Source organism: Cryptotermes secundus, unplaced genomic scaffold (genome assembly GCF_002891405.2).
Source record: "Cryptotermes secundus unplaced genomic scaffold, Csec_1.0 scaffold112, whole genome shotgun sequence".
In the NCBI taxonomy this organism is placed as follows: Eukaryota; Metazoa; Arthropoda; class Insecta; order Blattodea; family Kalotermitidae; genus Cryptotermes; species Cryptotermes secundus.
This window is the reverse complement of record NW_019718271.1, coordinates 1,289,072-1,310,300: the sequence shown is the minus strand read 5'-3', so window position 1 is coordinate 1,310,300 and position 21,229 is coordinate 1,289,072. Positions and strand designations below refer to the sequence as shown.

Below are 21,229 nucleotides of genomic sequence, written 5' to 3'. Positions count from 1 at the left end.
CAGATATTCTCAAAATCTGCGAGACCGCAATCCCCAATATTTACACGTACATACGTTTCCGTGGCTCCCCATTCTCACAGAAATTGATGTTATTAGGAGTAATAAGTGAGAAATCTCGCACATTTACCTTTGTCTGTGTCTGAACGAGCTATACGAGTAGTTCAAACTCTGCTGCTGCTGGTGTTGATCGCCTTTTTTTGCACACACTGTATGTAGATATAATTGCATTTTACATAATTCCTGAAATCTTGGCAACTCCCCCCCCCCCTTCCTTGTAGGGGAGCGCGACCCACAGTATGATAACTATGGCTTACAGTGATCCTTGCTTGTTACAGCGTACGTCAGTGTTGCGATGGCTTTCGCTGAGAGCGAGTGATGTTCACTAGAGATTGCGGTTCGGAAGTTTTCGTTTTCGTTTCAGCTAGTTGGTTGACATGGTGAGAACAGATACACATCACTCCGAAAAGTCAGCTGATGTGAGAAACCGTAAGTTAGTGGCGTGAAGATGCGTGATGGTTTAGTGCAATATGAATAGTGTGTTCAATATGATGACTTCATTATACGCATGAACAGAAAAGCAAGTGACTAATCCAGGAAGAGTGACTGTATAGTGAATGAAGATGACATCTTGAGCGCTAAAGCTTACGTGTATTTAAAATTTAAAAGACGTGCAAACAACTGTTTCTCACGTATAGTCGACAAGTTTTCGTAATAGTAATATGTCATTGGTTTTTGACAAGCATTCTAACTATTCTATAAAAAAAATATTAACGTAATTAAGGGTTACCATTCATCAACTTCCATAAATCTTAGGTCTTCTTACTTTCATGATAAAAAGATCGTAATTATACGTTCAAAATGCCAACTGTGATATCAAAATACATTGACAATACTGTGGCCAAGTATAATATTCCCAGGGAGCATTTTACTAGGAGTGTAGTGGCGGCCGCAGTTTTTCTGTACGGCCTAAAACTAGGATATCCGTATATACAGTCATTATGTAAGAATAGCACACTTAATAGTTCACACCAAAATGGACATCCTTCAATTATTAGTAGTACTGCTGACGGTGAAAACTGTGTACACTCTCCCACAAATAACAATAACAATAATAAAGTGGACAATGGAAAATCTGACATGAATGGTGTTAAAAACAATGAGGCTGTAGTTCTGAAGCGTAGGAAGTCGCCAGGTATTAACAAGGAATTTATAATACAACTTCAGAAGTTAGTCAAATTAATGATACCTGGTATATGGACAAAAGAAATTGGATTGTTATCAATGCACACACTTGCATTGGCAACAAGGACTTTCTTATCAATTTATGTAGCATCAATGGAAGGCCAAATTGTGAAGTATATTGTGAGAAAAGATATGAAAAATTTTTCCATCATGTTGCTCAAATGGTTGGGCGTTGCAGTTCCAGCAACGTTCATCAACTCAATGATTCGGTACTTGGAAAACAAACTGGCTCTCGCTTTCAGGTGAGCTTTCTCTGAGAATTGTTTGCTTTAACTTGCTCAAGTCTTTGTTTATGATTATGCATTTATTCGTGGTTTTATATGTTGATAAGTCATGGGCTTATTAGTATTTAAGAGTGGTGTTTATAGAAACCTCATCCATGATGCAAGAAATAGAACCTTTTTTTTAGCACTAAATAAAATAGGCAGAGCTGAAGCTATTGTTTTAAATCTTTCTGATATAACATGTGAAGTGCCTCTGTGGTTAGATGGCACAGTTTAATACTGAGCCTGTAACATGCTTTATACATTGATATAATATACATGATACATCCTGAATCAGCATGACTTCTGTGTTGTATTGTGTTGAGGTGCCAGTTTCAGAGGCCGTCTCTGTACAGAGGAAAAATGTAATCTGAAATAGGCTCTTAGGAAGAGAAAACAAAGAATGACTGAACTTTGGAATCATGTTTATAATGTTGCAATTTTTCAATAGAAATTTTAAACTTAACACTAGTTACAGAATTACTGAGTTTTTGGACTTTTTTTGTCATCCAGAATTCTAGGTAATAGAGGACATGACATTTTGGAAACTGGATATGTTTGTGCCTTCAGGTGAGAATGGAAGACACTCACTCGGGCCCCTTAGAAAGAGCTAATCTCAATCACTGGATTAGCTCTTTCTAAGGGGCCCAACTGAGTAGGTGTCTTCCTTTCTCACCTGAAGACAGAAACAGATCCAGTTTCCAAGACGTCGTGTCCTCTATTACCTAGAATTCTGGATGATGGAAAAAGTCTAAAAACCCAGTAATTCTGTAACTAGTGTCATCCACTATTGTCAGAACCGTTTAGAATCTACTTAACACTAGCTTTCGGGACCAAAAGCTGTGTTCATATTTTAAGCGAAAGTATATCAACAACTATTGGCCTCTTCCCAAATTCAGCTCCATGATAAAATATAAATGTTTTAAAAACCACTGCCTAAGAAAGAGAATGAAAAATGATAGGACAGCAGATTACCAGAATCTGAGTGAAAAGGAATTAAAAAGTGACTGCTCTCTGACAAGGTTGTGGCTTTACATTACATTCCCTGGATTGAAAGTTAGTCACAGTGACTGTAGGTTGTGCAATATGTTATAGAGATACAAAAACATTTGTACAGTACAACTGAAGTTTTCACATAGACTTGAAAGGATTCTGATGATGGTGTATACTGTACTTCTTTTGGCTTGTTTTGGACTTCATCCATCATCTGGTATGTAAAAGACAAATCTCAATCACTAGACCAGTGATTGAGACTAGCTCTTTCTAAGGGGCCCAACTGAGTAGGTGTCTTCCTTTCTCACCTGAAGACAGAAACAGATCCAGTTTCCAAGACGTCATGTCCTCTATTACCTAGAATTCTGGATGATGGAAAAAGTCTAAAAACCCAGTAATTCTGTAACTAGTGTCATCCACTATTGTCAGAACCGTTTAGAATCTACTTAACACTAGCTTTCGGGACCAAAAGCTGTGTTCATATTTTAAGCGAAAGTATATCAACAACTATTGGCCTATTCCAAGATTCAGCTCCATGATAAAATATAAATGTTTTAAAAACCACTGCCTAAGAAAGAGAATGAAAAATGATAGGACAGCAGATTACCAGAATCTGAGTGAAAAGGAATTAAAAAGTGACTGCTCTCTGACAAGGTTGTGGCTTTACATTACATTCCCTGGATTGAAAGTTAGTCACAGTGACTGTAGGATGTGCAATATGTTATAGAGATACAAAAACATTTGTACAGTACAACTGAAGTTTTCACATAGACTTGAAAGGATTCTGATGATGGTGTATACTGTACTTCTTTTGGCTTGTTTTGGACTTCATCCATCATCTGGTATGTAAAAGACAAATCTCAATCACTAGACCAGTGATTGAGACTAGCTCTTTCTAAGGGGCCCAACTGAGTAGGTTTATACTCCCCTACCCACCTGAAGACGGAGACAGATCCAGTCTCCGAAACATCGTGGTCTTTTGTCTTTTACATACCAGACGATGGATGAAGTCCAAAAGAAGTGAAGTGTTCAGGTTAGAAAACCCAAGAGAACACATTGGTTACACATGAGGCTATTTAAAATAATATCATCCACAGTGCGCACCATACTGTCAACTTATGCTATTGACACAGACTTTAAATGGATGAGTCATTTTTTAGACAATGTGTATTCATCAGCAGAGAAGAATGAACGTGGGTTTAAGTATTGTATTAGTGCTATTTTAATGTTTTTCATTCATAAGACTTTTTAGATCAGATGGCAAATTATTTAAAATCTTTATCCCAGCATAATAAGCTTTCTTTCTGAAAGCAAGACAGGTTAACTGTTGGTTTGTGGAGGTAGATATTGCTTGTGTCTTGTCCTAACACTGTGTACATCTGCATTGGTGTGAAAATGTTCTTCATTATATGTAATGGAGTTTATTAACCAATTATATATTCAAATGGAAGAGTTAAAATCTGTAGTCTCTTAAACAGATCTCTACATGAATTATGGGTTATGACACCCATCATGAATCTAAACAAAATTTTTTACAGTGTAAATACCTTTTTGTTGTCAAATGAATTAGCCAAGAAAACTGTCTCGAACTTAATTAAAGAGTGAAAGTAAGCAAACTAAATCGATTTGGGAGTGTCAGTGTTGCTGATATGCAACATAGTTATAACTACATAACATGCTGCACTTAGCTTTGGACCCAACTGATCGATATGGTTTTTCCAGTTTAAATGATTATCAATTTGTAAGCCAAGGAATTTTGTTTTAAATTATTTATCATTATATCCAATTTTTAATGGATACTATGGTGAGTTTTTCATTATAAATTTTATTACATTTATTTTATCTAGATTCAGGGGCGGCTTGTTTGCAGAAAACCATTCACTCAAATCAGAGAGAACTTTGTTTGATTAATATTTAGAAATCATATAAATTTTTGCTAGAAATTATGACACTGTCATCAGCAGATATTTTATTGATGAGGTGTTTAGTGTAGGAGGCAGGTCAGTTGTATAAATTATGAAAGGCAAAGACCCTAAAATTGACCTCTGGGGAATGCCATGCTTTATTGTTCCCCAGTTTGAGTAGGTACTTTGGGTTGAATTTGATGATTTTATTTCAATTTTTTGTTTTCAACTTTTCAACTTTCTCTCTCTTAGGATCGGAACCAACTTGCTGTTGCTCGAAAAAGAAAAATATAATTTAGTTAATAAAATTTCGTGATTTACAAAGTCAAAATATTTTGCTAAATCAGAGAATATTCTACCAACATGCATTTTTTGAGTAACAGATTTTAATACACTGTTAGCTTAAAGACTGCATTTTCAGTGGATATTCCTTTCCTGAAGTCAGACTCTTCTGGTACCAGTATATTATTAGTCTGCAAATAATGGCTTAACTTATTGTGTATAACTTTCTCAAGTACTTGAGAGAAAGTAGTTAATAGTGAAATTTTCCTGTAGTTATATATATGAGATTTTTCCCCTTTTTTGTACAGTGGTCTTACTACTGAAATTTTACTGAAATGTTGACCTATCCTAGCAAAAATATGCACACCAACCCTCTGTAGGCCTTTTCAGCAGAAGCTAAACCTAACAGATAACCATTCATTGTGAGGTGCAGCTTCTCATGACTTATTAACACCCAAGTAGGTACAGCTTCTCATAACTTAATTCATTAACACCCAAGTAGGTACACTTCTCATGACTTAATTCATTAATACCCAAGTAGGTGCAGCTTCTCATGACTTAATTCATTAACACCCAAGTGATATCATCTTAGGCCACGCCATAGCTCAAGAGGTTAGTTGCTGGCTTCCCAACACGGTGGCCCGGGTTCAATCCCTGGTCTGGTCAAGTGAGATTTGTGGTGGACTAAGTGGCACTGGGGCGGGTTTTTTCCGAGTACGTCGGTTTCCCCTGCTAATTTCATTTCACGAAATTCTCCATCATTATAATCACTGGGGGCAGATACAATAGGCCAATCAGTAGCTGCCATGGTGGATGGACCCAGCTGGACTCCACCCCCCACTACAGCAAATTTAACGTCATCTTAGATGCTTCTTCCAATTGTTCAGGTTTGTTACGAAAATTTGTAATTGGCAAAATTAAGATCATGAATGATCTTTATAAAAGACAAGAATAACAATGTATAATGCACAGAAATTATTTTTGACTCATATGTGTTGTATTACAAGCTTTGAAATTATCAGAATTCATTCATTCCACATTTTTATATATACTCATATACAGAACATACACCATTTGCAGGTGGGAGGTTAATAACAAATTTACATTGATACACTGTCACACCACACGGTATGGTAGTTGGTTGAGGCACTATGCTACAAGCCAGAAGATTGTGGGTTCAAGTCCCGATGAGGTCATTGGATTTTTTCAATTGACATAATCCTTCCATCTGCACTATGTCCCCGGGGTCAACTCAGCCTCTAACAGAAATGAGTACCAGGAATTAATTAAATGATTTTCCTGGGGAGTAAAGCGCGGCTGGCCCTGGTAAGGCTGACATCTTTACCACCATCTTTGAGCCGATTGTCTAGATAATGTGGGACCCTCAGCGTCTCACAACCCTATGGGCCTTCACGGCCTGTTACAGGGATAGCGTTACTTTTTTTTAATTTACAGTTCCATGCCATAACAACCTCTTATAATCAGACTGGATTCTAAATCATTACTATCCACCTAAGTCTCTACAGAAACAAGTGAATGCAGTCAAGCGAGCCTTCAGTCCTATTCTGTTGCATCAGATTACATTAAAAGGGGAAGGGTCACACAAGTGGAAACAAAGAAAACCCAGACTCAGCAAAATTCTTATGTTAAATGTATTTGAGAATGTCAGAGGCAAAGGAATGGACTTAGATGGATGGGTGCTATCCATTTACATGACATCAAGAACAAAGTAAACTTTCAAACTACCAATGAAGGTTTATACAAGGTTTCAGTTTCAGTACATGACACTCCTAAGCACTGATATTCTACAGAGGTATTTCATAATGAAAAATGGCATATACATTTTCTGTTACAATATCCCCTGGCTGTCATAAACATAGGTAGTTTACAGTGACAAGGCAGAAAGATTTATTGTCTTTAAAATATATATCAAGAATATTGAATGTGACACAATTGTATGCCCCACCACACATTTCTGGAGGATGTGAAATAAGATAATATCTTGTATGGGACAGAATGAGGTGTGTGAAAAAGGTGATAGTCTTGTTCATGTTGGTGTAATATTTACAGAACCACAACGTCAGAGAATCACTTGAAGGCTCCATTGTGAATAATTTAGCATTTTATGTTTCTCATTGCTATTTAATGATACTGAAAATCTCTTCCACTAAAAATGATTCTTTTTCTTCCATATTCTGTTACAAACAAGTATCAGTGTAGTTTTTGATGTAGTCACATGCATTTATCCATGTTTGGATACAAAATGTTGCAATGTAATAGGTTATCTCTTCTGCGTTATACTTGGGAGGTTACGTGTTTGAATCTCATTGCAGGAAGGATGGATATTTTGACAAGTATTTCATTGCTGTCATCAGTTAGTTCAGGCATATAGTGAGATAGTATCATAATCCCTTGTCCCTTACTTTGAAAGGCATACTGTATGGCCTCGTAACCCTATTTAATTGCCTAGAAAAAACAACTTGAAGAAGGAAAAACGATTAGGACTTAACGGAATAACATTCTGCAGTTAGTACTGCTGCGTGTAGGTTAATTAATTCTAATGACTGCTTCCTTCACAGTCACCATCCTATTCAGTGGTATACAAGCTGTTGCAGTTAACAAAGCATAATAATATAAACCAAGAATTTTCATCTCATTAAGCCTACCATATTTCAAGGAAATAGTGGCTTTGGTCTGGAAAATCGGGATTAACGGCCATGGGGATCCGTTGTGCTGTCCACATGACACCCTCTATCTGCAAAAGTTGGCACTAACTTTGCTGACAAGTGGCGGTCACTTGGTCAGTATATTTCGCTTGTGGACTACAGGCCATGGAGCTTCTTTTTTTTTAGGTTTTCTGTATACTTAACCACTCACCCACAGTAAAACGTTTTATTTCTTAGAGAATTGTTATTTAACTACAGGGCAGTATTATAGAAATCTAATTTGCCCATCTTATCTTTAATTGTATGTTGAGAATGGTTGAATATTAATGTTTAATATAAAATCAGAACTATGTCTGACAGTCAGGGCCAGCTGCCATCTCTCAGTCCCTCATTTATATTACCTCCATAAGACTTGCATATGAAGTGTACAGTGTAAACTCATGGAAATGGAGAAGAGCAGTCATAATACCTGGCTTCATCTTTTATCCTAAGATCCAGAAATATCACTAGAAGCCCATTGAAGAAATAAATGTATACTAAACCTACATGATTATATTCCTGACAATTTTAAATGAAGAACTAAGAATAAGTTATTGTCATGGTTTAAGGGTGTGTGACTGTAGATGGGGTTTGGATTTGGTATGGATTTATTGACCACTTGTATACACCGCTCGGAACTACACTTTACAGATCCCTGACACACACACAGACTAGTGTCCTCAGACTAATACAGTCTCCACTAGCCGTTTCCAGGCAATGGATTTTACCAGGGAGATTCTTCTGCTTCCCCCACTTAGGTCCTCTTGTCGCACTCACCCATGCAGAACTCTTTATCAACTGACAACTAAGCTGACTGGGTCTCAGGCTGGCACACCAACCTATCAGTCTTCACATCACAGGCTGACTTTCCACTCAACTGAACTGTCTCACCAACCAGCTACTTCATGTCACTTCACTCAACCGAACTGTCTCACCAACCACTTCATGTCGCTCCACTCCACTCAACTGACAACTGAACTGTCTCACCAACCAGCTACTTCATGTCACTCCACTCAACTGAACTGACAACTGAACTGTCTCACCAACCAGCTACTTCATGTCACTTCACTCAACTGAACTCCTGACAACTTGAACCAGCAACGGCTTTTTGCTTCAAACTGTCCTGGTTATAACATCTCAGCATGGATCACATAAAAAACCATTCTTCTATTGTTGTGTTGGTATCCATTGCTGTGGAGATATGATTACTGAACCGTTGCTTCGAAACAGGTTGCATAACTCTGTTCTTCTCTTGTTGCATACATGTATGTTGTGGGCGTTACCTAACAGTGGCCACTGTGTACAGAGTCATTGCATAGTGACAGGTGTATTCACCACAATATATGTACACTTGCTTAAGACCTATGTAATAGTGTAAACATGTGAACAGAGATAACATATTTGATAAGGATAGTATATATCACAAACTTAGTACAAAGTTTAACAGTTGACCACGTAAGTGTCATATGGACACAGATGCTGAACAGTATACTGCATGGGCGCACACACTGAATTTACATGGAGTGTCAAGAGAGTCAGTTTTTTACCATGAAAGTTAGATGCAGATGTTCCAGAGACCACAGTTTGATTTATGGCTAAGACAAAAGCTTGCCAAACACAGGAAATACCTTGGACAAGGAAAAGTAAACATATTCTGTCATTAGTAACTTAACTGGCAGTCTATGAATGCTCGTGGGGAGCCCACATAGTTTGACTGATATAGTGTTTGCCACAGAATGCATTAATCACTCATCATATATCTTTTATATATATTTAATCTTCTCAGCTCTTAGAAGTAATTTAGTATTCTGAGTATTGATATAGATAACTTTAATAGCATATTTCTCTCTCTCTCTCTCTCTCTCACACACACACACACACAGACGCATATAAATGCACTGTGCATGGACAGTATAGTATATTATGGGTTTTCTGCTGTGGTTATGAAAAGCGAAGTAATAATTCATATTCACTTTGATATTTCTACTTTGAGAACTGTTAAAGCTAACCTGCTGTGCCAAAACGTGGCATTATGAAATTTTGTATTTTGGCAGGGAGATGATATTGAAACTCCACATATTCTAAGACCTGAACATAAAGAAACAGTTACATTAACGTATGAACCAATTTTCCCCTGATAACTTCCAGTCAATTGGCCAGATACACACTAAAGCAACTATGAATACAAAACACACATGGTGTGAATGCATGGTGAATAATGAATTGGAAAGGACTTGGAAGAAACCAGTTGTGCCTTAACTGAGGTTCTATCTCAGCATTTTCCCAGAGGGATGAGGAAAACCATAAAAAGAAAATCCATCAGGATAGTCAGTGTCCCCGATGTGATTAGAACCAGTCACTCCCCAAATATAACTAAAGATTAAGGCATTACTGCCACACCAGTCCACTCAGTATTATGGGTAAAAAGTAAAAAAAGTAAATGTATCCCAGTAACAGGCCGTGAAGGCCCATAGGGTTGTGAGATGTTGAGGGTCCCACATTATCTAGACATTCGGCTCAAAGATGGTGGTAAGGTTGTCAGCCTTACGCACCAGCAGCAGCTTTACTCCCCAGGAAAATTTTTAATTAATTCCTGGTACTCATTTCTGTTAGAGGCTGAGTCGACCCCAGGGCCATAGTGCGGCTGGAAGGAATAGGTCAATTGAAAAATATCCAGTGACCTCATCGGGACTTGAACCTTTGACTGTCCGGCTTGTAGCATAGTGCCTCAACCAACTACGCTACTGTGTGCCCCCTCAGTACTGTCGGTATAGATGTAAATTTTCTACAGAGTGCTTTAACATCAGTTCACTGTTTCATGAAATGTGACATCAAAATAAATTCCAATTGAGTTACGAAGGTAAAAAGGAAACACAAACAGATGATGAATCAGACATACATGGGTACAATCATGGACAGCAGTTTTCAGGATCCCAGTACTAGAGTGAAGTCACTGTTACAACAAATGTCAGCCCAGATGACTCTGCAGTCCTAGGATAAGGAACACTATACTAATGTAAGACGCTGGTAGCATCACTAGTTTATTCCACAAACATGTCAGCACTGGTTAGAGACCTTCCAGAGTTACTCTTGTCAAGATCTGGTGTAGGATTATTTTTTTTAATTTGCATAGTGGGGGGGGGAGTCCAGTTGGGTCCCCTCAGCATGGCGGCCACTGATCTGGTGTGGGATAGTTCTGGTGCTTGAAACATAGTTACGTGAGGTAGGAAGTTATAATTATTTAAGAATAACCCAAAACTGATAGTGTATAGTCTGAATACTTGCAGTATCATTAAATAACCAACAAAAAAAATTCCAAAATGATTGGGACACTTTAATTGCCTACAGCTAGAAGGTTCTCACTATCTTTTATTCCCTGTCTTGCACCATTATGGACAGTGAGTTGTGACTCATCAGTGAACATTAAAGTAGTTCTATACAGCTACATGAAATGTTTTCATGGAACATTGCATTATAGTGGTTAGGTCTCCTGCTTCACAGTCAGGGAATTCTAAATTGAATCTCAGCAAGGAAGCTGACTATTCTGACAGAGAATTCTCAGAATTTTCCTCAGCCTCACCAGAAAGTTGCTGGGATAATATTAAATTATGCCCTGTCACATCTGTATGAACTCAGTATTGGTTAGTCGCTGGCTTCCCACTGTGGCGGCCCGGGTTCGATCCCGAGTCTGGTCAAGTGGGATTTGTGGTGGACAAAGTGGCGCTGGGGCAGGTTTTATCCAAGTACTTCGGTTTTCCCTGCCAATCTTCATTCCACCAATTGCTCCACAATCACCCTCACCTATCATCTGGGGCTGGTACAATAGGCCAGAGGTGGCCACAAGTACAAGGGACTTAGTCCCATCCCACTAGTGATAAGAAATAACTCAGTATTTATCACTGCTGTTATGCATCAGGAAATAATTCCATAACAGAGTGCTTCCGCCCTCATTTTCTGCAAAACCCTTTGTTAATCTACTGAACTTACATAATCATATAGTTCTGAGTTTTTCTTTCAAGTTTATATATATATATATATATTCATTCATTCATCAGTAATCAATATTCATCACAGGTCCACAGTCTCTTCCAAAACAGTTCCTCCACTTAATGCGATCTCAAACNAACTTGAACCATCTCGAGCATCATTTGCTCTGTGCTTCAAGTCGCTGCTGATGATGCTGCTTCCGGCATCAGTTTTTGGTTTTTGGTGTCTCTCTTCGTCTGATGCCTACCCTTTGACCTGTCCAGCAAGGGAGGCCCTGCCAGTAGGTATGCTACCGCTGGTATAGCTCTCAGGGTCCTTGGCATACTCAAACCCCCTCACCATGATAAGGTGGAGATACCAACCCCCAACGAGGGGGTATATATATTCATTTCATCAGTAATCTGTCAGACGACAGGTCCACAGTCTCTTCCAAAACAGTTCCTCCACTTAATGCAATCTTCTGTTTTTGGAAAGAGACTATCCAGGAAAAGTGATAATGTGGTAGTTTTTCCATTTGCTTTCCACATCGCAGTACATCGCATGGAGAAATTAAAGCTGTCCTTTGCATGCTAAAGTTTTGTGAAAGAAATAATTAACTCTAAAATATTGGAAGATACTGTTAGAGTATCTGATACAGAAGCTTACAATAGCATCTTGACTGTTGAAATTCTGTGATTCATTGAACTTTACACATTTTTAGCGTACTTTCCTTATTTTGAAGATGATAAAAGTAGGTTTATGAGATCATCACGCTGTCCCTATGTCTGTGTGTCCCCCCTATCAAGTTTTGAATGGCTGCAACATTCTCTATGAAACTTGGTATGTATATCATGGCACCTGAGCCCATCTCAGCTGGTTACTTCTTAAATCCCTCATTTCAGTGTGTGCGGCTGTATGGGTATCCTACCATTGTTGCTAGGTAACAGCTCTGTAAAAATTTTACCATAACAAGGAATACACACAGAACAATAGAAGAATTGTTGGTCCCATCATTTTCTATTCAGTCTTTGTCATTTCAAAGGAAAGTAAGCAGTTAGTTCTTCCCAGAACTTCTTGTTAAATTTAAAAGGAAAGGATGCTGATATGGCGGGTACTGCTGCAAAATTAAATTTGTCATTAATGGAAAGTAAATAGGCCACATAATTTGGTGCGTTTTCAGTGTTCCAGATTTGTATTCTATAAACAAAAGATGTGTGCTTTTCTACTGCAACACAAAATATGATACCCATATATTAATGGCATTGATGTGCCTCCCATCCTAGAAGTGTGCATGATCTCCATATCTGTATTATTGACAGGAAATTAAGAACCGTAGGATCGAATGTGTTGGAGCAGGTAAACGCTCTGCTTAATATCAGGAGGTTTGGGGTTCAAATCTTGGCAAAAAAAACGAGCTATGCTGACTTTTTGTAGTTTTTCTTATTCCCTTAAGGGGAATTCCTTGATATTAATTCAAACTAGGCTTTTTTCCCACATCTTTCAATGCCATCTGGTCAGAGCTAATGGCATTGTAGGTAAATAAGCATAATTATTTGAACTTAAGTTAAGATTTTGGCATCCAGTCATGTTCTTTCTGTTTTAAAGCTGGAAATTTGGATGTCTGCATGTTTCAGGTCACGGCTGGTGAGCCATGCGTACAGCCTGTACTTTCAAGAACAAACCTACTATAGAGTATCAAATCTCGATGGACGCATTGAAAACGCAGATCATCGTCTGACTGATGACATCACTGCATTCACATCATCTGTAGCCCATCTGTACTCTCACATCACAAAGCCCCTTTTCGACTGTCTCCTAATAGCTATTGCATTGGCGAGGACAAACCAGAAAATGGGTGCAGCTATCATACCTGGTAAGCAAATGTTGCCCCTCTTTAATATATCCCAGTATATAAATTTCCTGTGTTTATACATCTGATGGATGGTCATTTAACCCACCAAATGGTATTCTTGAGTTCAAACTGACTCATATTGACAAATATTCAGTTTGGGAATCAGTCATTGTGTAATTTCCTAGTGGTAGAAATCCAACTATGATTGGCCTTCAGTATCCCAGAACTCATTCACGCTGCAGTCACAGCTCTTTTACGTCAATGGCAGCAGTGAAACTTGGCAAGCACTAGTACAGGGTGTTTTTAAATGTGGAGTTCTCTTTTGCTCCTAATTACATGTCTCATCAAGTATCACATAACTTCTACAGTTTATACAGAGTCCTTAAGTAACAAACAGATTAACATAATTTGTAGACATGTGCATTTTATATGAGTCACTGAAAATTTTTCCTGCACCACACTCATAAGAGAATAAGGTGATTATTTAAATGTGTCTTGGAATTTTATCTATGAGACATGGACAGTTAGGACAAGGGTCTCCAAACTACGGAGGACCACATCCGGCCCGCGATGTGATTTTATCCGGCCCGCGATGTGATTTTATCCGGCCCGCGAAAGAATTGTGCAGAAATGCGCCAATTGAACCAATTTTCCAATGAATACTGGTAAATGTGATTCTGAGCTTATTGACCTGACATATTATACTGCAGTTCGATGGCTTAGCTGTGGAAAGGTTCTTTCGTGCTTCTTTCAGCTCAGGAATGAAATTGATATATTTCTTACCGAGAAAAACCATCACGAACCACTTTTATCAGATACCGAGTGGCTTTGGAAATTAGCATTTTTTGCTGATCTGGTGAACCATATGAACCATTTGAATTTAAAGTTGCAGGGTGAAAATAACTTAGTCTGTGATTTATTTGCACTTATCAAGGCATTCAGAGCAAAGTTGATACTTCTGGAAAGCCAAGTGAAAAATTGTAACTTTGTTCATATGCTATACTGTGCAGAGTTGCATAAAAAGGGTGAAGCAGAATTTCCTTCCTCGTTTGCAAATTTAGTCATTTCAGGTTTGAAGGAACAATTTTGGAAGCGATTTGCTGATTCCAGTGCTCAGGAAATTACATTGTTGCAAAATCCGTGTGACTGTGATGCTGCAGATGTCCCAAGTCAAATTCAAATGATCATATTAAAGACAAATACAAGGAAGGAAATTTGATCGAATTTTATAAATTTCTGAACTCTGAGCAATTTCCAAATTTAAAGAAATTTCCTTGTAAATTTATCTCCATTTTTGTGATGACATATCTGTGTGAACGAACTTTTTCCCAGATGAAGTACATCAAGTCGAAATACAGGGCAAATTTATCCAATGAACATTTAAAGTCGCTACTTGTGATTAGCGCTTCAAAATTTGAACCTCAATTTAATCAGATTTTAAGAATGCAAAATGAGATCCATCATTCACATTAATGTTTTATTATAATTTGTGGTGAAAATATGAGCATTTGCTGCTGCTGTCTGTTGTCATTAATATATGAGAATTTATTCTCACGTACTTTGTATTTAGTTTATGAAATTCTGTGCTTTCAATAAAACTCACATACCTAGAGTTATTAATTTCTCATTTTATCCGGCCCGTTGAAAATGCTGAATTACCTAATGTGGCCTGCGGTTCAAAAAGTTTGGAGACCCTGATTTAAGACATAAGGTGTAGTGAGTGGGCAATATTAAAATGGATCTTTGAGAGATAGGATGGGATGGTATGGACTGGATTGGTCTGGCTTGGGATAGGGACCAGTGGAGGGCCTTATGAACATGGTAATGGACCTTTGGGTTCCATAAAATGCTGGGAAATTCTTGAGTAGCTGCAGAATTGGTGGCTCCTCAAGAAGGGCCTATCTCCATGAATAGGTAAGTAAGTATTGTCTTTTAGACTTTTTGACCTACTTTCATTATTTAGAAAATATAAAAGTAGGCATATGAGATCACCTTGCTGTCTGTGTATGCATGCACACGTTTCCCAACAGCTTGTGAATGCCTGTACCGATCTACATGTCTGTCATGCCACCTGAGGCCGTTTCTTTGGTGTACTTCATAAGCTTCTCCATTCACTATTACCAACACTGTAGATTCTGAAATTATTGAGACAATAACCTTATTATCAGTTGAATGTTTGAACCGACCTTCATGAAACTTGATATGTATATCCTGCCACCTGAAGTCATTTCACCAGCATCTTCATAAATCCCTTTTGTTAGTAGTACCAACACTGACTTCATTATGCATACATACTAAAGTGTTTTTCTACTTATATCAAATACACAAATTATAGTGAAATGGAAGTAGGTGTGCTTGCTGAGTAGAAATGTGTCTTACTTCATGTACCTCTTTGCCTTCCCCTTTGTACTGTTTTCAATGACATGAACTGTGGATGCAGGTGTTGTGACGTCTTGCTATGTGAGTATTAAAAACAAAGTCAGTAGTCAAAATTTTACACTGTGTGGGGGCATCAGCATAAAGTGGCTCATGACTTGTATATGTGCTTTGCACAGTCACTAGTGCAAGACCTTGTTTGTTCTGGAGATCATGTGATTCATTGTATGCTTTACTGAAGAAGTATGAATGGTAAACAGTGTGTAGACTGTTGTCATAACATAGATTTTCGTCTTGGCCCTTCCCAGTTTCTTCAAGCTAACTGTGGTAACTACCTGAAAACAGGTAGCAAATGTTTTTGCCTTGTCCAAAATTTGTAACAATTAGGCCATAAGTCTCTATGTATTTCCCTTACTGAGTCCTCCATGATAACATTAACATATTGCATGAAATAATGCAATGTATTTAGAAGGTCCTCTTTTTTTGGTCTTTCCCCATTTGTTATTCATAATTATCCTGTTATTTGGTGCTGTATAATCTGTGCTGTTTTTAAAACATAAGAAGAATGTTGCATTCTTTATTGATTCCATCATGAATGCCTGAAAGACTATACCCAACCAAGTCTTCTATTAAAGATTAAGAATCTTCTGTTTTCTCATCTGTCCAAAAAGGTGAAAAAGGATTATAAATAAAAATATATCTGTACCTTCATAAATATAAGAAAACTGATTTCTTACTTTGCTTATTCATTCACCTTGAAGATTTAGGCAATGTGTTCCTCCAAAGTGACTCTCCCAAACTGCACAGAATTACACCTTGTGTCCAACGTGTAAGAGTAACAGGAAAAGCATTATCTTTTTTATGCTTCTCTGTGCATCACTTTTGTTTTGTAAAGGTTTAATGCTGTGTGATATTATTCATTCATTCACTTTACCACTATACAATTCCTGTCATTATGTTTATACAACATGATTTAGTTGGCCTTCACTCATAATGAGGTCTGTCCATGCCGTACACAAACTTGAGCACTGTACATGTTCATGGCGGTAGAGTTAATATCTAGTTTTGTGTCAGCTATGGGTTAAAATTAAGTTAAAGTTATAATTAAATCAAGATTAAAATTGAAATTGAAATTACAATTGAGTGGCTTCTTGCTGCTCTTCGGATTTTTAGTGCACTTCTATTTTTGAAGAAGGCAGTCTTTTTGGATGTGGTACCATGTAGATATTGTGTTAACCGAGGTTTCGGAGGAACGTATCGCCTCCATCTTCAGAGTAGAAGAAAAAAGAAAATCCGCGAGCGAGGAACCAGCATGAGCAGGTGGTAACAGCCTAATTAGGCTGCTCATGCTGGTTTCTCGCTCGCGGATTTTCTTCTTTTTTCTTCTACTCTGAAGATGGAGGCGATACGTTCCTCTGAAACCTTGGTTAACACAATATCTACAGTGTGCCACATCCCAAAAACTGCCTTCTTCATAGACAACATCATGAAAACCTCAAATCTTACACTTCAGTTTTTGTTGCGGTTGTTTGTCCTTGGTTGTTTTCTGTTGTTCTTAGGCACATTGATGTTTAGTGGTAGATGGCTATAAGTTCTTCTCCAAGAGTAAGGATAAAGATAAGGATCAGGTCCAAATCCTTCCATCACCGAACATCAACAGAAAACACACATGACAAACAATAAAAACAAAAATACCAGGACACTAATGATATGAACATGAACAAGAGGACACTAAATTATAATTCAGTTGTAATTATAATTTAATTTAATTTGAAGTAATAATTGAAACAAGATCTCTAAATGTTAACTGTATTTACTTCAGCAAAATGTTGTGTGGAGAAGCACAGGAACAAAATAACATTGCCACTGTATCACTGCAAGATGCTAGTACATGATTATACAGACAGCTGTTTATTAGCTACTTATTGCTTTGAAATGTATGAATTGTAGGTTTCCCCATTGAAAATGGCTGTTGGTAAGGTTAATACCTGCTTTTTTAAATGGAAATAAAATTTAGCGGGCAAGATAAAATGGTAAGAAAGGCGCACACAAAAAAGATACAATGAATGCAATATGGCAGAAACATTTTCTTGAGTTTAATGAGATTAGAATATATTTATATAGAGCTATATTGTTTAGTATAATATGTTAGTGAAGCATAATGTAATATAATTATCGACCAGGAATCCAAAAATCAAGTGGCTATGAATGCCATTGTATGTTTGGAGGATGTAGTAGGGCATAGTTTTTGAGACAGGGTGTATATAAAGTCATCTGGAATGCAGTGGAAGTTCATGATGGACCTAATGAATGAGATGAATACACAATAAGTAGTTACCACTAGTACCTGACAGAAGCAATGTTAATGTCCCTCACATGTGTTAAGTAATGCTTGATTCAGGTAGTTGGGCTGTGTTCTTTGTCTTACACAATTTTGTATTATTAATGGTTTAAGTTATGGCATATGTCTTTGTATGAAATGTAACAGAATGGTTTGATAATAATGTGCTATAGTTTCTTATGTCTGTTTAGTAGTCTCCCATGAAATGTAGTGGCAGCAAGAGTGGCATAAGTAATTGTAGTTACGGCCTGTAACTGGTTAATAAAACCAATCCGAACGGCATCTTTGGTAGACAAACACGTCAGAATTAATTGCATTGTGTTTGTCTACTGAAGATGCCTTCCAGGTTGGTAATTGGTTTTATTAACCACTTACAGGTCATAACTACAATTACTTATGCCACTCTTGCTGATTTACACAATTCACAGTCACTACATGTTAACCTTCTCACGATGAACTTTCCGTGGCTATTTTCTACCAAGAACTCTTTCACTGCCAATTAAACAATCTCAAATACTCCCAAAATACTTACGAATGCTGCCTGAATAGTGTTTGCTGTTCCTTATATAGGCTTAGCACGGACAACATAGAAAACACATTGCAGCTCTGCAACGGATATCAGGTATTGATGTCAGGGTTGTCTACCCACACATTGCCTAGCAATGGATGCCCTATTGTACCGCATTAATTAAGATTTAACTATAATATTAAATATATAAAAAAGTATGAAAGATAATATATATATATATATATATATATATTTATTATTTACTGCAATTGGGCTTATGCCCGGTGGCAGTGTTTACAAAAGCGGACATACATTGAACAAAGATACATCACATACATCTCAAGAAATTTCACAGTACAGTACAAGTACAATGACCTAATACAAGTACACTTCACTTCTCTTCACTTCACTTGCTCTACTGAGAATGTGTGAAATTTATTGACTAGCTGAGTAACTTTTAGGTTCTCAAGAGCACTGTAACCTGGAGATAATTTGTATTGACATGAAGGTAAATATAGGCGCCTTAGTTTTTACACCAAAATTGTGTTATCTAACGATCCTTTCTCTGTCGCATGTGTATGTTGCAGGTAGGATAATTGTGAAGCATGAATTGGAAAACATGAGAATGAATCTAGCTGTAATGAGTTTCAGTGATACTCTAGCATTTGCTCGGAGGAACAGAGGAAAACCACAATATGTCTAATTCATGTAACATATTGAGTAATAGGAGCAGGATTCATTAAATTCTTAATTGGCAGTTATAATACTGCACCTTCACCATCAGCATTGTTCGACCACTGCTGTGGACACAGCTACTGTTATTTTGAAATTTATTATTCTTATTGTTTTTAGTCGAGCATAAGACCGTTGTATGTAATTTGACACCAGCTCTTTCACATTTAAAATGTAGTTAATTGAATTTGATCTTCCTGTCTGTAATTTATCTTGCTCACATCAGAAATGATTCAGGACCATTCCCAGTCCTGACAAGGTTCTGGGTCTTCATTATCTAAAGATCAGCTGTTTGAAATCCATGGATAAACCAGTTCACAGAGCTGCACGTACTAGAATGGGAATCATGGAGTGAACAGAATCATTATATGACTGATTAATGATTCTGCCTGCTCCAGCAAACTTAGGTGCGTGGTAAGAAGCAGATCCTAAAGTGTGATGGAATATTGAAACCAAAACTCACAAATTCGTGTCTAGGGAAAGTCAGAAGTTATCAACCAGATTGGGGTTTTCATTTCCTTTTGTTTGTTTCTACTAGCTGTTAGTCTGTCATTAGGATCAGTCAAAGAATTACTAGAGGTAAAGTTTATACTTTTAGCACAAAGAGTGGGCATTTGTAATGTAATGTATGTAAGGGGTGGGCCATAAGAACCAGCTCCCACACTGCGACCTTCAGTGATCTTTGTGCTTCCCTGAAGAGTGGGCACTTACAGTTCTGTTGTATTACAATGGAACTTCTGCATTTCATAAAAAACTATGACGTGATATTGCATTCTGCTTCTCTGTTGGATCACCTATGATTGCACTGTATAAGGAACACAATACTTAACACTTTGCGGACCGCGCACCCTTTAAAAGGTTCTTCACTTTTAAACATGGCGGACCATTCGCGTGTTAACAGGTTTTTAAAACACGATAATTTGCAACACACTATACATCTCTTTGGCTCCACCTAGTTAGAACGTAGCTGCTTGCAGCTGTGTTATAAGGCTCTGGAATGTCTGCTGACCAATCAGTTACTAGACCTCGCTGTAACTCTATGCCCCTGCTAAGGAAAATAAATGCCTTTATTTCTTCAAGCTTTACGTAGCAAGCTGTCAGTCAGTAGTTCAATATGGATCAAAGACCAAAGCGGTTGACACCCAAGCGATTTCTTGGAAAACAAGAAATATCTGACTTCTTCTCCAATGAGCTATCTGACGTCCCTTGTGAGTCTGCTAGTCATAGCTACTCACAATCTGATAGTGCGTGTGGCAGGGGCGAACAAAAAATTGTGACCACAGACAGTGAAAGTGAAAGTGACCGTAGCTCTGATGAATGTGCGGGTAGCAACATTGCGGGGACAGCCACATGGGGAAAAGTAGACAAAACGCCTGCTTTGGGACAGTTTACTGGAAATCAAGGGGTGAAGCAAATTCCATTGGACCCAACGCAAGTGTCTAAAGTAGCGGGACTGTTTTTTGGAGATAGTTTCTTTGACATGCTATGTCAGGAAACTAACAGATACTATCTCCAACACCGTGAACATTATGACAAAAGTTATAAGGCTTTGAAGTGGGTGGATGTCATTTCAGCAGAAATGAGAATTTTTTTTGCAATTATCTTTCTAATGGGCCATACAAGGAGGGATAATCTGAAAGAGTATTGGTCAACAGATCCATTTTTAGAAATTCCAATTTTCGGCAAACTAATGAGCCGTAAGAGATTTGAGCAAATTTAGTGGTGTTTGCATTTCAGTGATAATGAACTGCAGCCACAATCAACAAGCATGCTTTTCAAAATTCAGCCCTTATTGAACTTTTTCGTTCAGAAGTTTCAGACAGTTTATAAGCCAAACCAACAACTGTCTTTGGACACATTTGTGATTGAGAAGAAAGCAGTCTTCTGGGATTTGGCACCGTGTATATGTGGTGTTAACCTACGTTTCGGAGGAACATCGGACTGTCTGCTTTTACCGGTTCTCACGGTCTCTTCGCTTGCAGATTTCTTATATTTTTTCTTCTACCCTGAAGATGGAGGCGATACGTTCCTCCGAAACGTCGGTTAACACCACATATACACGGTG

The 21,229-nt window shown here is 37.8% G+C and overlaps 1 protein-coding gene across 1 annotated transcript in view; it reads left to right on the top strand.

Moving 5' to 3' along the window:
• The first annotated feature begins 345 nt into the window (after nucleotides 1-345).
• LOC111871957 (ATP-binding cassette sub-family D member) overlaps nucleotides 346-21,229 on the top strand; it is a 51,858-nt gene continuing 30,974 nt past the window's right edge. The window contains exons 1-2 of the mRNA XM_023865425.2: nucleotides 346-1,484; nucleotides 12,990-13,228. Coding sequence (XP_023721193.1) covers nucleotides 859-1,484; nucleotides 12,990-13,228 — 865 coding nt within the window. The 5' untranslated portion in view covers nucleotides 346-858. The remainder of the gene's footprint in view (nucleotides 1,485-12,989; nucleotides 13,229-21,229) is intronic.